The sequence below is a fragment of the Nicrophorus vespilloides genome, unplaced genomic scaffold (assembly GCF_001412225.1).
Source record: "Nicrophorus vespilloides isolate i.1.1-1 unplaced genomic scaffold, Nicve_v1.0, whole genome shotgun sequence".
In the NCBI taxonomy this organism is placed as follows: Eukaryota; Metazoa; Arthropoda; class Insecta; order Coleoptera; family Silphidae; genus Nicrophorus; species Nicrophorus vespilloides.
The window spans coordinates 110,926-128,550 of record NW_017097649.1 but is presented as its reverse complement, the minus strand read 5'-3'; the positions used below and the strand labels follow the sequence as shown (position 1 = coordinate 128,550).

The 17,625-nt window shown below is 34.2% G+C and overlaps 2 protein-coding genes across 10 annotated transcripts in view; both read right to left on the bottom strand.

Moving 5' to 3' along the window:
* Nucleotides 1–637: 637 nt before the first annotated feature.
* Nucleotides 638–7,270, bottom strand: LOC108560642 (galectin-6-like). 4 transcript variants are annotated; one of them, XM_017918279.1, is made up of 5 exons: nucleotides 6,862–7,270; nucleotides 3,868–3,953; nucleotides 3,377–3,779; nucleotides 1,447–1,612; nucleotides 638–1,111 (listed from the first exon to the last, which is right to left on the bottom strand). In XM_017918279.1, exons 1-5 carry the CDS (start codon nucleotides 7,045–7,047, stop codon nucleotides 792–794), a joined length of 1,161 nt encoding a protein of 386 aa, XP_017773768.1. In that variant the 5' UTR covers nucleotides 7,048–7,270; the 3' UTR covers nucleotides 638–791. The 4 variants fall into 4 exon arrangements, with proteins under 4 accessions (XP_017773768.1, XP_017773770.1, XP_017773771.1 ...); XM_017918281.1 differs by having other exon boundaries at nucleotides 3,868–4,109; nucleotides 6,862–6,946; XM_017918282.1 differs by lacking the exon at nucleotides 6,862–7,270 and adding an exon at nucleotides 5,741–5,805 and having other exon boundaries at nucleotides 3,868–4,109.
* A 1,516-nt stretch (nucleotides 7,271–8,786) lies between these two features.
* The window catches only part of LOC108560639 (signal-induced proliferation-associated 1-like protein 2), a 30,841-nt gene continuing 22,002 nt past the window's right edge, over nucleotides 8,787–17,625 (bottom strand). Inside the window, exons 1-8 of one of the 6 annotated variants that reach the window (XM_017918276.1) lie at nucleotides 16,903–17,192; nucleotides 14,679–15,089; nucleotides 12,402–13,134; nucleotides 11,809–12,312; nucleotides 11,247–11,750; nucleotides 10,359–11,177; nucleotides 9,202–10,300; nucleotides 8,789–9,147 (exon numbers count right to left, since the gene is read on the bottom strand). In XM_017918276.1, coding sequence (XP_017773765.1) covers nucleotides 8,934–9,147; nucleotides 9,202–10,300; nucleotides 10,359–11,177; nucleotides 11,247–11,750; nucleotides 11,809–12,312; nucleotides 12,402–13,134; nucleotides 14,679–15,080 — 4,275 coding nt within the window. In that variant the 5' untranslated portion in view covers nucleotides 15,081–15,089; nucleotides 16,903–17,192 and the 3' untranslated portion in view covers nucleotides 8,789–8,933. Of the gene's footprint in view, nucleotides 9,148–9,201; nucleotides 10,301–10,358; nucleotides 11,178–11,246; nucleotides 11,751–11,808; nucleotides 12,313–12,401; nucleotides 13,135–13,228; nucleotides 13,651–14,678; nucleotides 15,090–16,902; nucleotides 17,193–17,625 lie in introns of those variants that run through there. The other 5 variants (XM_017918273.1, XM_017918272.1, XM_017918277.1 and 2 more) reach the window with 5 other exon arrangements.

Below are 17,625 nucleotides of genomic sequence, written 5' to 3'. Positions count from 1 at the left end.
ATATTTAATTGACGCCCCATTTTTCACCAAAAAAAACACTATTACCTATTACTTGCGTTATTTGCACCCCTACTATAGAAGTGGCTGTCGCTCCTTTCAGACACTCCTTGCTGTGGCGCAGAAAGTATCTAATAAGAATAACAAATAAAATGATTTATATTAATATCATGTCTAAATTTCATATTTAAATAATATCTTCAATAATATATGTGGTAAGATTATTAAAAAAATAATTTATTATCAAATAGAACGGGACATTAATTTCAATCGATTATTAAACTAAATACATTTCGCTTTCAAAGATTTACATTTATGAATGTAGATTGAAATTCCTGGATCAGATTAATAACGGAACTCGTACAGTCGGAACATTGTTGGAGATTCACAACTTCAAATAGAATTCCGAACTTCCATTATGACATCCGGATAATCTATAACAAATTTGTAATAGTCGCCAAAGTATTGTCGACTTGAAAAGCTCGCATTTAAAATGGTTTTTTTTTTTGGTATTAGTTTATTGTAATAATAACATAATTATTTCATTTCAATGTTATATACGTTTAAAATATATAGGTATAAAATAGTATTTGATTGAAAAAACAGCTCAATCATCAACATGAACATTTAAATGAAAATTCAACATCAACAATAACAAGTTTATATATATTATATAATAAAATGCCTCTACGAAATTAGAATATCACAAGTGCAAAGTAGTATAAAAGACAAGGTAAAATATAGTATCAGTATAAAGGAATCCAGCAATCTGGGAAACCAGAAATATAAATAATTCATAAATTAACGCAGCGTTCTTTTTTGTGTTGGAAATAAGTATCGGTAATTTTCCTCCGCATGGTGATGTGATTTAGTAAAATGTCCCCTTGGATGTAGACGCACTTGATAGTCATATCGACGGGCAATGATTGGAAGACGAATTCTCCGGTCAACTTGCCATCAACCCAAACGGAATATCCCTGCCGGTCCATGCGAATGATTAAGGAAAACGGAGAACCGGGAACGAACGGAAATATCGGCGCACGTTCTTCCTTCAGCCATATGCCACGATGCCAAGCATTGCGGACGAATATATTTGACCCCCCGACTCCACTATCTGCAAAAGAGAAAAAAATAAAGAAATAGGAAAGAAAACAACAAAAATAGAATGCACCGACACTACAATTGCTTCAAATTAGGTTCCTCGTGGAACAATGAAATTGGACAATAAGTTAAAGGCGGGACTCCCTTTACGTTCCTGTTCCGCAATCATCGCGTAAAATAAAGACGGAACGATCACGTGACTTTTTACTCAACTTCAGTCGACGGCGAAGTCATTTGAAGATGGTATTTAAAGCTTCAGGAAGACATTAATTCGGGTAAAAGTTTCAAAAAGTGGAACGTGCGAAATTATAATGAAATACAGCAATTTCCGCATCCGTTGAAACTTACTGAATCTGGGGTTGATGTGCAGAGGTATCTCAGGGTGCGGCCAAACCTGCGGTCCATCCTGCAAGTTTATGTAAAACGACTGTGGTAGTATTTTAATCTTCCCGTAGATTTCAAGTTGCCAACCAGTCTTGAATCCATGCGCCAGGACTCCCACGAAAGGCGTCCTCTGGAACACAGAAGGCAAAAAAATGTATATTACCGAAGCTAATTACACTTTTGGAATTAATTTCGGCTTTCTTCCATCCTCCACTCCTCTCAGATATAATAAACAGCCGGAACATCAAACGACACTTCATCATGCCAGAGAGAATCTTTATTGGATAACGGCCACCCCTTTAACCGTCGTTGGAATTGTTACGTTTTTTTCTTTTTCTTTCTCTTTTCTTTATTCTGTTTTGCAGCTACAAGACGGAACGTTTAAGCCGCGGAAATTTATAATCAACTTTCAGTGCGCTGCAAGCACCTACACTTTTCAGTTCCGCTTTGAACATCCGAGGAACAAAGATATTTCAATGAAGGCAAAAAAAAATACAAATTGCAGGCGCACCATGCTATATTACCAACAGGAAACTACACCAAAAACTTTTAGTCGAAACATTCCAAGAGGTCATAAGTTTATTTACGAAATACAAGGGCAGTCTCAATTCACATATAAATTCTATAGCACTTAATATATTAATGTCTCGCAATTCCACGAGTAAAATACTTCCAAACTGGTTATAAGACGTATTTTTTAATAATATATTAATATAATGTTAATTAAGAAGATAAAAATAAATAATAAGTTAGTACACAAAATTTCTAATAATTAAGACTTTAATTTAATCTTGTTAATATATTTATTTAGTAGACGACACAAAGTATAGTAAATTTCCCTATGAAACGGTTCACCCTTTTTTTATTTTCACTCCCGAAATGCGATTGAGAAAAAAATATGTTGGAGAATGGCTGCACTTACGGTTTCATCTATTGTGTCCCAAAAGGCAATTGACTATGTAAAATATCACTACCTTAGGAAAAAGCATTCGACCATTACGAAGGGCCTAAAGTAAATTCGACGGTGAATTATTCACATTTTTTTTTATATATGCCTATATATTCCCAGAGGTTAACAAAAATGCACCCCAACCTAACAATACTATTTAAGATTTCATAGTAATCGTCCACTTTCGAGATTACCCCGAGGAAGCATTTGTATAAATTCCTTAAAACTCCGAAAATATAATCGTAACATCTCGCAACATACCGAATCAACTATTTAGTTACAACAATAAGTCAAGACAAGTTTATGTTGTTGATTATAACTATAAATAAATACTTCTTAAATTAAGAATTTACTAGTTATAAGTAAATACTAGCAATTTTGACAAGTATTTATGTTTCATGTTAATTAGGCAACAAATAAAAAATATTATTTAAAATTAAATAAGTAATCTATATACATTTATATTTGTATGGATGAGCTGCAGTGTATGAGTTTTGCATAATTATGAATGTTACATAAAGGTAGAACTAGTACGTTTAAAAGGACTCGGTTTAAATTAGACGACATGCAAAAGAAGCAAAGGGAATAAGGTGCATGTAACCGGCAAACCAAATTTCCGTGTTAATTCCGGAGTATATTTCACGCCCCACATCAAACGTTGGTTGTTGAGTGGATGTATATTCATAGAGGAGAGGAGAGAGCAAAGATAATTAGTATTCAGTTTGTGCTGCACGCTGCTTGTATATAAGACGTGGCTTCTTAATAATATTGTGGCATTTCGGAATATTAATAATAAATTTTGTCGCCACTGTCGCCGCCGCGCCAACGCCATCGCCGACTCCGCCGAAAAGTTTGAACGTTTTCATTAGCATTGTTAATTGATATTTACGCCGGGAGCAAATTGCGCAGTCACCTGGGAAGCGCATTGAGAACAATCAAACTTACTATAGAATGCTTCTTGTGCTCCTCGCTCATATCCACGTCTATCGCTATGTGATGGAGCTTATGGATAGGAACGTCCGGGTACTTCTTAACCGTTTTGATCTTACAATCGTTTATTTTCACTGGTCCCTCCACCTCTAATGTGGTGATGGTATTCATGGGAATTCTGTAGGCATACGCGCTATGATGTTTTCCATCTACAGACACCATAAACTCGGACGTGGTTAATAGGATGCCAATTGAAAACGGTTTGTTTAGGGAGAACCCGAACTTCAGCATCGACGTGCATTCCTCCTTGTCCCAACTACCCTCCACTCTGCTATTCCTCACGACGATTCTTCGATCTAGGCGAGGATTGAAATGGAATGCAATATCACCCGTGGCCGTCAGAAAATTCACAGCAAACCTGCAACAATTTACACTCCATTATTACACACACAACAACAAACAAACACATAACTTAATAAAAAAAAACAAATGGACTCAAAACGTACCTAACGCATTTAGATTCCGTAACCCCCGTTAGAAAGATCATCGATCCTAGATGGATATCGCTTAAATCCTTCTTGTAATGATTCTCCTGCTCGATAACAACAAAATCGTCTATCAAAGCCATGTCGGTAACAATTACCAAAAGCACTACACAGTTTTGTTATTTAATATTGCACACGTATTCTCAATGTTTTTTTATTTGTTTGTTCACTAGCTCGCATTCCTTATCATCGGAACAACGGATCTGGAATATGTAACAATGTAGAGGTCGGAATGATAATTAATTTCCTGAAATATTTGCTTTGCTTCGCCCAGCATTTAACTATACTGACAATTAATGCACGGCCACCCCGACATATTTGTCATCAAATTAATATTTTCATAATTCAATTAAAATTTAAATTCGTATTGCGTCCCGTTCGAAAATACACGCGCTCGAACTGCGAACTATATTAATACAGCTAATTAAATCGACGTAAAAATACGTCGACGGATTTAATTACAGAAATTGTTAAAGTTTCCCACTGGAAATTGTACATTTGCATCGTGCAAACGTCCAAACAAATATGAAACAAAACCCGCATTCCAAATAATTATTATTTTGCGGTATATTAATTTCTCATATAATAATATATTCGAAATAACAATATCAATTTTCTGTTTACAAAAAAAAATATAAACCAGTTCAGTTACAAATATCTGAAGTATTTGATTTATTAATATTAATAATTAAATTAATTAATAATATTTGTTTGATGGAAACAAATAATCAAGAAACATGACATTTCAGTAGAACAAAGATGATTTATTTATTGCTTTAGTATCGATAATTAATATTCATTTTAATTCATGTTTAATTTGATTCTTTAATGGTAATTTTTGAATAAGAAAATTATCATTGATTTAACAAATTTTAACAAATTATTTTGTTATTCTACAATAACACAAATATTATTAATGTAAATTTTATCGAAGTTTACGATTTCATTTAATGAGACTAAAATTATTAATATAAGCCTTTAATAATGAATTCCTTTGCAAAAAAATGCATCTTCATAAAGTGAAAACTCCTCTTTCATATGCGCCCATGAACATCTGTATTTGTGTATATAAATATAATAACAATATTACTATTATTGATTCTCAATATAATTTGCTTAGTTGCTTCTAATATTAATAAACATTATCAAAACAGAAAACTTAAAGAAATCAATGCAATGTAATATTTATAATATATTTCAATATAATTATTATTCAGATTTTAGATACATTTATTTGGTTATGAAGTTATGCTAAATTATACTGAAATTATATGAAACACTGAAAATAACATTTTCTAGTTAATAAGCATCAAAATAAATTCATACGTTAATCGTTAATCAAAAAATATAAATAATGTTCTTATCACATTCTTATCATACATGGATGTAAATAGAAATGTATGAAATTATTTGTCTTTTGTTCCAAATATGTTTTTTTTAAAGTAATTTGTAAATTAATTATGAAATGGATGTTAAAAATAGTAATTATTATTATTATATCGATAAACAACTTACAGACATATCCATTACATAAATGTTACAACTAGTTAAGACTGCTGTACTCGCAGACAGTCTATTCAATACTAGAATTAAATTACGCTATGAAAGGAATTTTTATTTGCGTACGTCTGTAAATAAATGAAGCAAACATCAACTGAATTAGGATTTGTTTATTTAAATTAGCGAATAAAACATGTAACGATAATATAAATGTAAACGATGTATTAAAAGCAAGCTGACCTAAATTACAAATACAATGGTACAATCTTACTAAAGCATGAAATTAAACTAATTAAAGGTAGACAGATGAATTAAATGCATGTTTGTTGTATACAATATAATAAAACTAAAAAGTTCACAGTTCACGTGGACAACTGAATAAACGAAAAACTGCGTCAGACTGCTGATGAAAATGACATAGGGTTTTATTGATTAAATTTGCTGCCAACATCCATAGGAAGTAACTAACAATTTTTCAAATAACAAACAACTTTGTTTATTCATGCATAACTTATACTATTTCAATAAATTTCAGTCGGATAATATTTCTCTATGTATTAAATTACTGAGAATTGATCAGAAATTTAATACAGAGTACAAGTCAAGTGCAATTGAATCCAATTCGTTTCAATTACATATATTAATTGCATAATTAAAATGTACTAAAACGTATTTAAATTTATTAAATAAATATAAAACCGAAAATGGCAATTGTCTAGTTATAGTATATTTTTCTATAAAAAATAATAATAAAATCAGTTGATTAAAACAATACTAGGAAATTGATTACACCAATCTTAAAATTATTTACTTGAAGAATATTCTTGCATACATTACTGTTAAATATAAAACCGTTATTTATGTTAACATCATGATATACAAATATGGATGATAAAAAATACAGTTATCAAATAAATATGGGACAGTTGTAATAATGCCAAATATCAAAATTCACTCAATTATTATAATATTTATTTGAAGAAAAAGGTACTCCTTTTCTCATTTTTTTGTCTCGTTTGTGTTGATAAGATTGTAAAATTCTTTCTAAGTGATAATGTAATATAAGCAATATGTACACAAATCCAAACATATGATTATTTTGTTATATATTACTATTTATAAACATTAACAAATTGTTTACGTCAGAAAATAAGGTATTTGAATGACTGTCGATGACTAAGCTGCGTGACTGGTTACGAAACACGTACAATTGTTGAAATTATTATTTATTGTGACTTTTAATAATAATTTACAAATAAAATGTGAAAAAAAATGAGTGCTTTCAAAAATAGAACAACAGGTATTTAAATCACAGTCTAATGAAAGATTAGTTTTCCAGTGATACAATTTTGAGATCAACATCTCAAAATAAACCAAGCATGTAAATAGAATGATCCATTAAAAAAAAATGAAATGAAAAATATTGTAGCTGAGAGTAATCAATAATAAACTCACGTCTGATTCGATCTCTAAATCCTCTTCAATTGTGTTTTCCGGAGATTCGACATTTTGAGACCTTGCGCGTCTCAATCGAAACCAGCCTTTGAAACAAGAACAACAACCGCAACATTTCTTCTTCTCGTTGTCCGTGTTACTGTTGTTGTTACGGACGCTATCCTGTTGCTGTTCATTTTGCGCCATTGTTGTTTTGTGTTTGGTTATTTTCCTTGACTACGAGAGCGCACGGGACACGCACAAATTCTGTTTGGCACAAGTCCTCTACGGAACGAGGATCTATAATTATGCACATTTCAAAAGAAACTGACCAGAATAATAAAGCTGTGGTCTGTTTTCTGCGATGACCTTAACTAAATAAAATAGCAATAGCAATCGACGCCGGCTCACACTTTCGTAGATAATCGCTTATCTCTATTTTCAATATTAAATGGGAACGGTCTCCTATGTTGTCTGTCAACTCACTTTTTAATACTCAACGTGTATTAAGATATTCATACACCTAAGTATGAGTGAAAGTTTAAGCATATAATTAAAAATTCTAAAATTACTTTTTAACTACTAATTTGTTATTTTGACAATTGTATTAGGAAATAATATTTAAGTTTAATAGGATTATTGTAGGGCAATAAGACCTATGGTCATTAGCCCTTTTAAGAAGTTGAATTTTGTTATTGTATTAAGTTTATTTTTTATTTTTAGGAATACTGTAATTTATAAATTTCAAAATAAATTCCTAAACTCATCAATTGTGAGGAATAATTAATGTCCAACAGTCGCAGTTAATATATTTGCATAATTAGGTCTTTGTTTAACACCTCATCTACATTGTTTATTAAACATTAATATAAACTCCGCAGTATATTAATACATAATTATATTTTGAAGAAAATATTATTATCGGTGCAAAAACATATAAATTGAAATAATTGTATTTAAAATAACGTTCTAAGATTAAAAGAACTAAAGTGGAGTGTGTGTTTTCTTATATATATTATATATAAATATCATAATAATAAATTTGACAAAGTAACAGACAGAACATACATATAGAGATAATTGTAATAATATTTATGGGAATGAAATATTATAAAATGTAAATATAATATAGTAAATATATTAAATAATCTTAAAATCTAAGTATTAACAATATGATAAGTTTTGGTGTTCAAGTTAACAGTTTAATTTTTTTCATTTTCATTATATAATAGAAATATGTTATTATATACTAAATACATAATACTTTTCATTATTCCATGTTTTCGTTATAATACATAATATATATATTTCAAGTAGTAACAAAATATCCATATGCAACGTAACAAATCTCACAAACTGAGATATTTTCAAACAGGAAGCTATCAATATAATTTCAATAACTGTATAATATAGAATTTGAAATCGGCTGAAGTCAAGTAGACTTTTCATAAACATTTATATAATTCGTTGTATCTATGGAAGCTTACGAGTTTGATTTTTATCGTTGATTCAATTTTTGGAAGCATTATAGTTCCGTGGTGCACGTAAAGAGATTATTTTTGATTGTCAAAAGTTAACGAAACAAAGAAAAATACATAATATTAATATATGGTAACTATATTCTAGCGAAAATAAAATAATACTTTTTTCTTTTCATTTTTTTTTGTTGCATAAATAAACAATAAAAGAAAATAAATCAGTCGGCAAATTCAATGTCAGCTTTAGTCATAATGGATTTTTTTAAATACAACTGGAAATCAAAAATACTGACCCAATAAATCGTTTTCAAAAAGGTTGTTGAAAGTAATAAATTATTAAAAGCAGTTTTGTACTAAGTAACGCATACGAAAAAAAAAGTAGATATTTCGTCGAAAAGTAGCCAAAATAAAGAATACTATTTACAAAGTTAAATATATGTATATGTGTGTAAAATAATAGTATTAAACTAATAATAGCAATTATAACTTATACAAAATATAAAATCTTAAAAATACCCATCCTTAAAACTTTTTGGTTCAAAATTCATATAAATTTACAAAATGAAAATTATGTAACAATAAAAAATAATAATAATAAACAAACAGAAGCAGAATTTATTGGCTCTGTACATTCTTGAAAAACCATTCCGTGAACTTCCTGAGCTGCTGAATCGCAGCGTGAGCTTGATCCTGCAGTTTGCGGTTTTCGTCTTTTAGGCGCCTCACTTCTTCCTCCAATGATAACCGTCGTCTAGTCTCTCTTGTAACCCTACTCTCCAATTCGCTTACATGGTTCCTCAGTTCCGGTTCACTGGTACTAGAAGCAACACTACAAAATTAAAGTACATTCAATCAATACTAAAACTCCATATATATTTCTTACTTTGAAGTTAAAGACGCGTCAGGTGGATCTTCCTCCCAATGACGAGATCTTTCGTTTTCATCTAAACTCCTGTTTTCGGTAGCCCTATTCGCTGCATCCACCAAACTGGACCAACAATCACTCTCAGGCAAAGGAAGCGCTTCAACTTTTCCCTTACTGGGACTAGTGACGCGTGGCGATAATCTATCCACTGAATTGCTCTTAAACTCTACTGGCAAAGGACTAGAAGTAGTACTAGCATTAGAGATAACGGTAGCGGGTCTTGCTAAAGTTAAGATAACTTCTGGTTGAGTTTTATGTACAGAAAGACTCATACTATTGATGTTCTCTCTACTTCTACTTTTAGTTTCTTTCGCCTCTGCAGCCTCTATGTTATCTGGATTGATCAAACGGATCAAATCATCTCGCAGAGTATTGGATAGACTGGCGCTATTTCTATTAGAAGACCTTGCTGTCACTCCTGGACGTAACTTTGCTTCGCCGTTAATGGATCTCGGACTTTGGTTTCTACTGCTTGCGATGCTACTGAGATGCTTGTTGGCACGTTTCGTGCGCGGCGAAATATTACCGCTTCCATTAGACAATTCTTCTTCGCTGCCAATTCCATAAAGTCTATCACTAATGGAACTGTCAGTAGAATGTCCATCGTTTCCGTTCAGTTGAGTTAATGTTGTATACTCAACCTTCGGAGCTCTGGTGACGGTGTACTCGGACTCTTGACGAAATCTCGCGTCATTCTGTTGCTTGTTTATATTATTTTTATCCAATTTCAGGCTATAGTCATTCATATTTTGTTGATGTACAGTGGACAAAGGTTGGTTATAATTTTGGTGTTGTAGGGGTAACGAGTGGCTTAGTTGAATTTTACCATGCTGCATACTCTGGGAGAAGTGATTATGTGATTGCGACATAGGAATATGATTGCGTTTAGGAGTGCAAGGATACGTGTTATTTGAATGAGAAGATTTATGTGGCTTGGAAGGTTCATGATCTAAATTTTCCTGAATCATATCACTATACCACTGATCGTCATTCGAATGTCCACTAGATGAAGATGTCAAAGTTCCTTCATTATTCGCCGGAAATCGTGAATCAGTTCCTATAGAAAAATAAAATAAATAAATTTATCAAATCAGAAACAAAGTATTTCAACATACCATGAAAAGATTTACTGCTACTTCCAGTGCCATATCCGCTGCTATTGCTAGATCTCGGTGGAGAAAAACTGCGGTCCTCATAAAGTTTCTTATAATTTCCAGCAACGACTTGGGGTACAGGTGGTGCCTTTCTCGTTTTAGATTCATCCATATTTTCATAATCGCCCTCATAGTTACCTTCATTATATTTACAATGTTGCAAAGTACAACCTTTTCTAGGTTGACCTTCAGGAAGCGGAGGTATCACAGTCAAAGTTACTATATCTGATGTCTTTAAAAGATCGACCATTTGGTCATAAGTCAAAGTTGAGACAGCAACTTTGCAAATCTCCACTAAACGAGAGTTTTGTTTCAAACCCTGTTCCGAAGCCGGACCGGAGCTTTCGACAAGAGTTACTATTCCGTCAGGTTGAACGTGGAATCCAAGCTGCTTCATAATATTTCTCTTCAAGGATAACTCCTCCACTTTCACGCCTTGAGTCACAGCTTTTAAACGTTCAACAATTTCCATCAACTCGTCCCTTTCGCAATTGTTGTCCTTTATGTGGATTATCAAGCATTCGCCTTGATGATGGTAAATGCGCAAACTATTTGTTTGAGGCGACCATCCTAGTATCGATTTGCATGGAGAGACGAATACGATTTGTCGCGATTGTTCCTCGATGAGAACAAGTGTGTCTGCTGAGATTCCCAAGAAGCATTCAATTTGCTGAGATTGTCCGCTGTCATCCAATAGGACCTGCCAAAGGATTGCCCCTCGTTGACTTGCATCAGGAAGAAATCGCGGCCGAATTTTCTCCTTTTTCTTACTAAAGATCGCTGCAAATGAGAATACAAATTAATTTTGAACTTTATTTAATATAAATAAATTATAATAATAATACTTACAGAATTTTTGGCCGGAATCGACAACGGAATTAGTAGAACGGTTAGTTACCAAATCCTTCAAATATTCATGTCTGGTCCTGGTGGCCATCGTCTCAAACTTCTCTGATCTGTGAGCCGCATTTTCAGCATTTACGACCTTTGCTAGAAGAAATTCGGCGAAGGCCTTGCCCTTTGGATAAACAGCGCCTTGCTTTATGGGTGGTCCAAACACTTGAACATGCTTGGACCTACTCACAGCAACTTTATAATGTGTGTTTTCTGTGCAAGGATGTATAGCTTGGACAACTATGAAGACGTGCTGAAACTGGGAACGAATCCCTTTCGGAGTAAACGGAAGCGCGCCTGGTTCTTGGAAAACGATCGTAACAATATCGTTTCCAATGTGTCTCTTGCGCAACAGCTGTTGATTATTGTTTTTAGTAAATGGAAGCATTGTTGATACATGAAACATAATTTCACAGTTTTGGTATTCTGAATATACGGAATATTTTCCAGTGGAATTTGCTAAAAATGTAAATGTATTATTAATATATCAAAATATATGGAAGTTAAGTATACTTACATTTATTATCCAATCCGGCTTTGTATTTAGTGAAGCCTTCAAGTTCAACTTTTTTCCCTATAGTTTCTAAAAATTCTGTAAATGCCGGACCAGCTTCCTCGTTATTGTACATTTCCTCTTCGGAACTTTGTCCCGCTTTGCAATACATAACACCAACTTTATATAGACTGGTTAAACCTTGCTCGTCCAATCTTAAGAGTTCGTCCTGCGTGTTCTGTTCGCCGAGCTTGAGGCAGTTTAACTGGATCTCCGGGGCGACGTATTCTAATACTTCTTTGGTGTTCATGTTTGATTTGTTACTGCTAGAAACCTTTATATTCGGAATCGCGTCTTCCAGAATTGCGCCGCGAAGGGTCATGAGTTCCGAAGTGCGGATCACGATGCGATACTGGTATACTGGTAACATAGAGTGCGTTTGGTTTTCTGGCTGCGACGCTTTTTCTCTGCGTATCGAAATCGCCACCGGACCCAGTTGTTCATCCGTACCAAACCAGTTCTGATGTTCTGCAGAAACGAGAGAAGCAAAAAAATATATGAGAATTTCATAAAACGTTTTGAAACGGGAGCAAAAGAAATTAGCTTTGTTTACAAACCTTGATCTTTAAAGTATCTCCTATAGTACAAAGCTCCTTGGTCGACGCTTTCTATGGGCCGGGGGAGTCTTTGGTATGGACAAGTTGATTGTCTCCAGTGGGTTTCTCCGGGGGAAAATTCAAGCACAGCAACGCCGTAAGCTAAGAATGGCCGGTGTAACGGTGGTCGACTCGAGTTACTCTGAAGTCTCGTCAAACTAACTACTCGCTCCTCCTCGCCGCCGATTTCGTTCCGGAAATATGGACAACTCTTTACCAAACCATTGCTATGTCCATCTCCATAATCCTCGTCGCCGCTTTCTTGGGTCGGCATCCTTGTCAGCATTGAAGCAGCTGATGCTCCCGTCGTGGTATTCCTTCTTTTCGCCAATAAATTCCTTCTCAACCTCACAGCATATCCTAAATTTGTAGTCAACGACTGACAGTCGTAATGCGCAAATGCTCTTCGTCTAGCGATCTCTTCTGCCTCCGCTGATACCACAGGAGAGGAAGTTGTCGCGTTAACGACGCTATCGTCGACAGTTTGTCTTTGGTTTTTCATTGAAGTACTATTCAAGCTGCCGGAGCCCCAAAATCTTGGCATTTTGACACGAACTTTTGGACTTTGTGGCGTATGATTGGGATCATCCGCCGACGCCAAGCAGCCGCCACCTGAAGACGACGTCTCGACTATACCACGTAAATATTCCGATGGCCCAGGGGACCTCTGATCAGTGCAAATTGCTCCGAGTACCTGCACAAAATATTTATAATCATTTCCATTCATTATTTGCAGATGTCTATCATCTAAGCTGATAACAGTTTTCAAACAACCAGAAGTAACGTACATTGAAAAACTTCTCGAACGGCATGTTATTTTTTCCCATACTTGCTAACAACATTACACATCACATTGTCTCTGGTATTTTATGAGTGATTCACGTTTAATTATCATGAAACGCGGCGCATTCGCATTACTTTATTACACTGTTCTACACTAACTTGGATTCCTAAAATGTTGAAACGTACAATAAAATAATACATCCTTATTATGTACGCATGAATTAAGTAAACTGTACGTTTTTTATACTCCAATTGAAAAACTTAATTATTATGTATGAAGACGATTTTGTTGCAGGTCAGTCAGCCAGACTGTGTGGGTCTGCTGTACGACCATTTGACTCCTATAAAATCACTGCCATTCCAGGAAATCGCCAATCATTTTCATACATTTCGCGTTGCTATATAGTATATTTATATATCGCACGAGTTACTTAGAACTGCTTCCACTGATGAACAAACACTAACTGGCATTGTGGTGTATACAACAAATCGATAAATCGCTATCAATGAAAATACGTAAAAAAGTCATGTGGTTCGATAATGATAATGGATTTTGATTGATAATCGGAATATTGTAGAAACCGATGTTGTCTGTGTACATCTTATTTACATTTCATCCAGCCACCGAGCAATACTATAGATAAAGAGGAAATACACGATGCATTTTTTTTTAATATATACAGCTGCACTCTATAATTCTATTTTCGTACGATAGCCACTATTTTTGTTTATTTTATTTATGATACAATTCAACTTACTTAGGGTATGAAGAATTAGTGATATTTATATTGTAATTTATTTTCACTTACATAAAAAAAAACTATATATATTTTAATTAAACGAGGTTTCTTTATTAAAGACTAGGTCAGTAATATTAATTAAAGAATATTATTTGAATAAAAAAGTCACTAGAACCTGATTAATTCAAGTGCTTAAATATATATAAGGATCATGTCCATTATTATAAATAATCTCAAGATAATTACTTTTGTGTCTGGAAATCTATTAATGACAATATTATATTGTTGTCTATAATTTAACAAGATAATTTCTTAAGATAAAATTTTGTTTTTAAAAATGACGATTACATTTAGAAAAATGTTATTCATTTTATGATTTTTAATATTTACAAAGTTATAATTGGGAAATAAACAACGTTTCTTTACTTACAGTATTTTGAATCCTAAGAAAATATAGGCATAAAGTCTCGGAATGCACAAATCTCACTCGTATCAAAGCCACTGAGTGTGTTTATATAAGGTACTCGGTGTAATATTATCGGCTGCGATAAAGCAAATTTTTCGCCACCTGTCGCCGTGTATTTGGCCAGAATACTGAAGCAAGCAAGTCGATAGTTGTGCATTCAAGTACATTACCTGCAGTTTTCCGTAAAAATTAAACGATTTCTGGGAAAGTATTAGCAGAATGACCGCAATTTTCTTAGTAAGTACTTACAGTGGGCTTATAATCCTGAAGCATAGCAAAGAAGGATTCGCCGTGGCTAGGGCGTTCAATGACATCAATCGAACCGTGACTTCCGTATTCCCTCTTCAACGTCGGCGACGAGGGGTTGGAGCACCGGCCTTGATTGTCCAAGAGCTCAAGGCTCGAGTTGCTTCTGTAGAGGACGTCGGGAACCAATCGTTGACGTCGCGAGGAAGACGAAGGTGAAGAGGTCGAAGTTGAAGTGTGCTGGTGTCGGTCGTTGTACGAGGACCTAGGGGCTGCTAGACCAGCGTTCACACGGGCCTTCTGAAGTTGGGTATTGTAGTATTCAACAGCCTGGGCCGCCCTTTCACGAACCCTTGAGGCCGGCGCACGAGGGGGCGCAGGCCCGCACTCTTGCAAACCGATCATCCCATCACGCTGCAACAAGAAACACATCCAAAAATAAATATACTTGTCTCGAAGAAGATTTCGATCTTTAAAATTAGATTCCCCGTTTTGATTTATGAATCATCCCTGATCCCTGCCTCAGGATCGACTATAAAATACATGAGTAATCTTATTCATGCTAATGTAAAACCTCTCAAGATTATAGACTCGAATATCCAATGACACACTTAAAATAGACGTTACAATCTTTATTGAATCGTAAACCCATTTCAAATTGAAACTTCTTCGCACATTCAAATCGATTTCGCATACAAAACTTAATTAAGACTAAAAGCTCAGACCCATTTCATAATTTCTTAAAGCCCCCGCGCTCCTTCAATTCGTTATCAAAACAAAAGTTAATTCAGCTTATACAAACGGATCCAATCAAAGCAAACACCATATTCCTAAATAGAAAACAAAATTGATTCAATTACAAATTAATGACGGCTATTATATAAAAAAAACAGGTCGTCTTTCAGCAACACGTTTATTTTGTTTATAAATTCCTCTATAATAAGACGAGTCTCTGCAGTGTTGGAAAAATCACTCAGCGCTGAGCCTCATTTGCTCAAAGATACATTATATAATCCGTTGCATAACGGATATGTGATAAAAATGTATTCCCTCTCGCAGCTTTAAAAATAGAACAGAGCAAAGCGTAAGCGAGTCGGAAATTAAAACTCGGTACTTCCAGTGACTTAGATTCTCGCAGTTTATCGAATAAAAGTATACAAAAATCGTACACGTGTTATTTTCCTATACTTTGGAAAACGAACTAAATATAAATTACAACCTAATAATTAGGGAACCTTCGAAACTTAAATGAGTATCCGAGGGCATTGTTAAGCCACATGTTGCTGTTTTCATGGTCGAACACGCAACCAAAATATGCTTAAACATAAATTCATAACAATTTCCAGTTAAAAATAACATCCATATATTCAAGAATCTTCTCCATATCTGCATATCGAATTATATATGTACATAATCTAATTGTTGTTATAAAACAATTAAGTTAATTAAGTTTATATACTTTATTGAATTTGAAATAATTTAATTTTGACGAGTAAAAAGACTTTGGTCGTTGGTCGAAATAAACCACTAATTTAGTAAATAAATAATAATTTTGAGGTAAATCCAAAAGATAGTTGTAAATATTGAACAAAATATTTTAAGCATTAAATTGTGAATAAAAAAATAACACATTCCCACGTTAGTCGAACGTTATTTGCCAATGCCAGACAATTTTAATAATCTACGGGGAGTGTTTGGCATTAAAACGCAATCAATTAAAGCAATTTCCTTTTTGATTTAATTACAATTTCCTCCGTTTTCTCCTCAATCAGATCGATTAGCTAACTCAGGTACTCAGGAGGTAATTACGTCCATCCGGTTTGAAACAAAAAAAGGAGAGCTCCCAACAGCTGCCCAGGAGATAGACGGGCAGCTGAACCACAGTAAACCATCAACTTCGAAAGGTCGGATTAATCATCGCAAGCTATGGTCAAATATTCTAACAATAATCAAAAAGAACATACAGCATATAGGACTACTTAGTAAGTTATATCATCAACAACAATTGTTGATGATTAAAGCGAAATGCACTACAGTAATCAAAGACAAGATGTCCCTTTATTTATGAGAATGTGATAATGTAGCAGAAACCCTAATATACATCCTCTTGAGTGGTTAAAATGAGGAAGTGATAAATCAAGTAACTAGAAACGTTTCTATCTACATGAATTAAATATCATAGTCCTAAATGGTGTATGCCAGTGGAAATCAACGAAACGTTGTTTACCAGTTGAAAGAAAAAAGCGCCGGACGAATCAAGAATGTCTCATGTAGTCCAAATAATGGTCAAGGATCCAGTTCATTGCACTCGACTACAAAAATGATCACCGACAACACCGCTTCGAGAGTGAATCACCGGTTCCGAATGAATGAATCAACTGCCTTGCAACACCTCCAATTTACAGCGCCAAAAGGGCCAAGAAAAGATGCCGAAGACCGGTAACGTTCGTTCACGAGAAGATATTATAAATCAGCTTGCGCAATCCGAAGATATTGAACCGACAAAGAACCACTCGACAAGACTACGCGCAGCGCACTAAAACCAAACGTGGCGGCGGCGGCGGCCCACGGGAAATGAATTTGTCGCATCGCGAGGCCCCTCCGAAGACACCCAAAATCCCTGGCCTTTAAATCTTCTCGTCAATTGATTGAATTATGCCACACGGGGAGATGAGATGTTCGCACATTCGCAGAAGCAAAATAATAAATTTAAATAAAGAAGAAAACAACAAAGAAGCGCGACGCATAATCTATGGATTTCCTGTTTTCGTTGCGCGATAATCCCGGCCGAGGTTAAAACCGAAATTGCACAATACTCGGTGCTTGAGACCGATTTTAGAAGCGAATAAAATTCAGCTTGAACTTTTATGCGGATCGTTCCCGCAGGAAACCAAAGAAGTGACACGATTCTCGGTTTAATAGAATTTCAGAGAAAAAAAAAACGTACAAG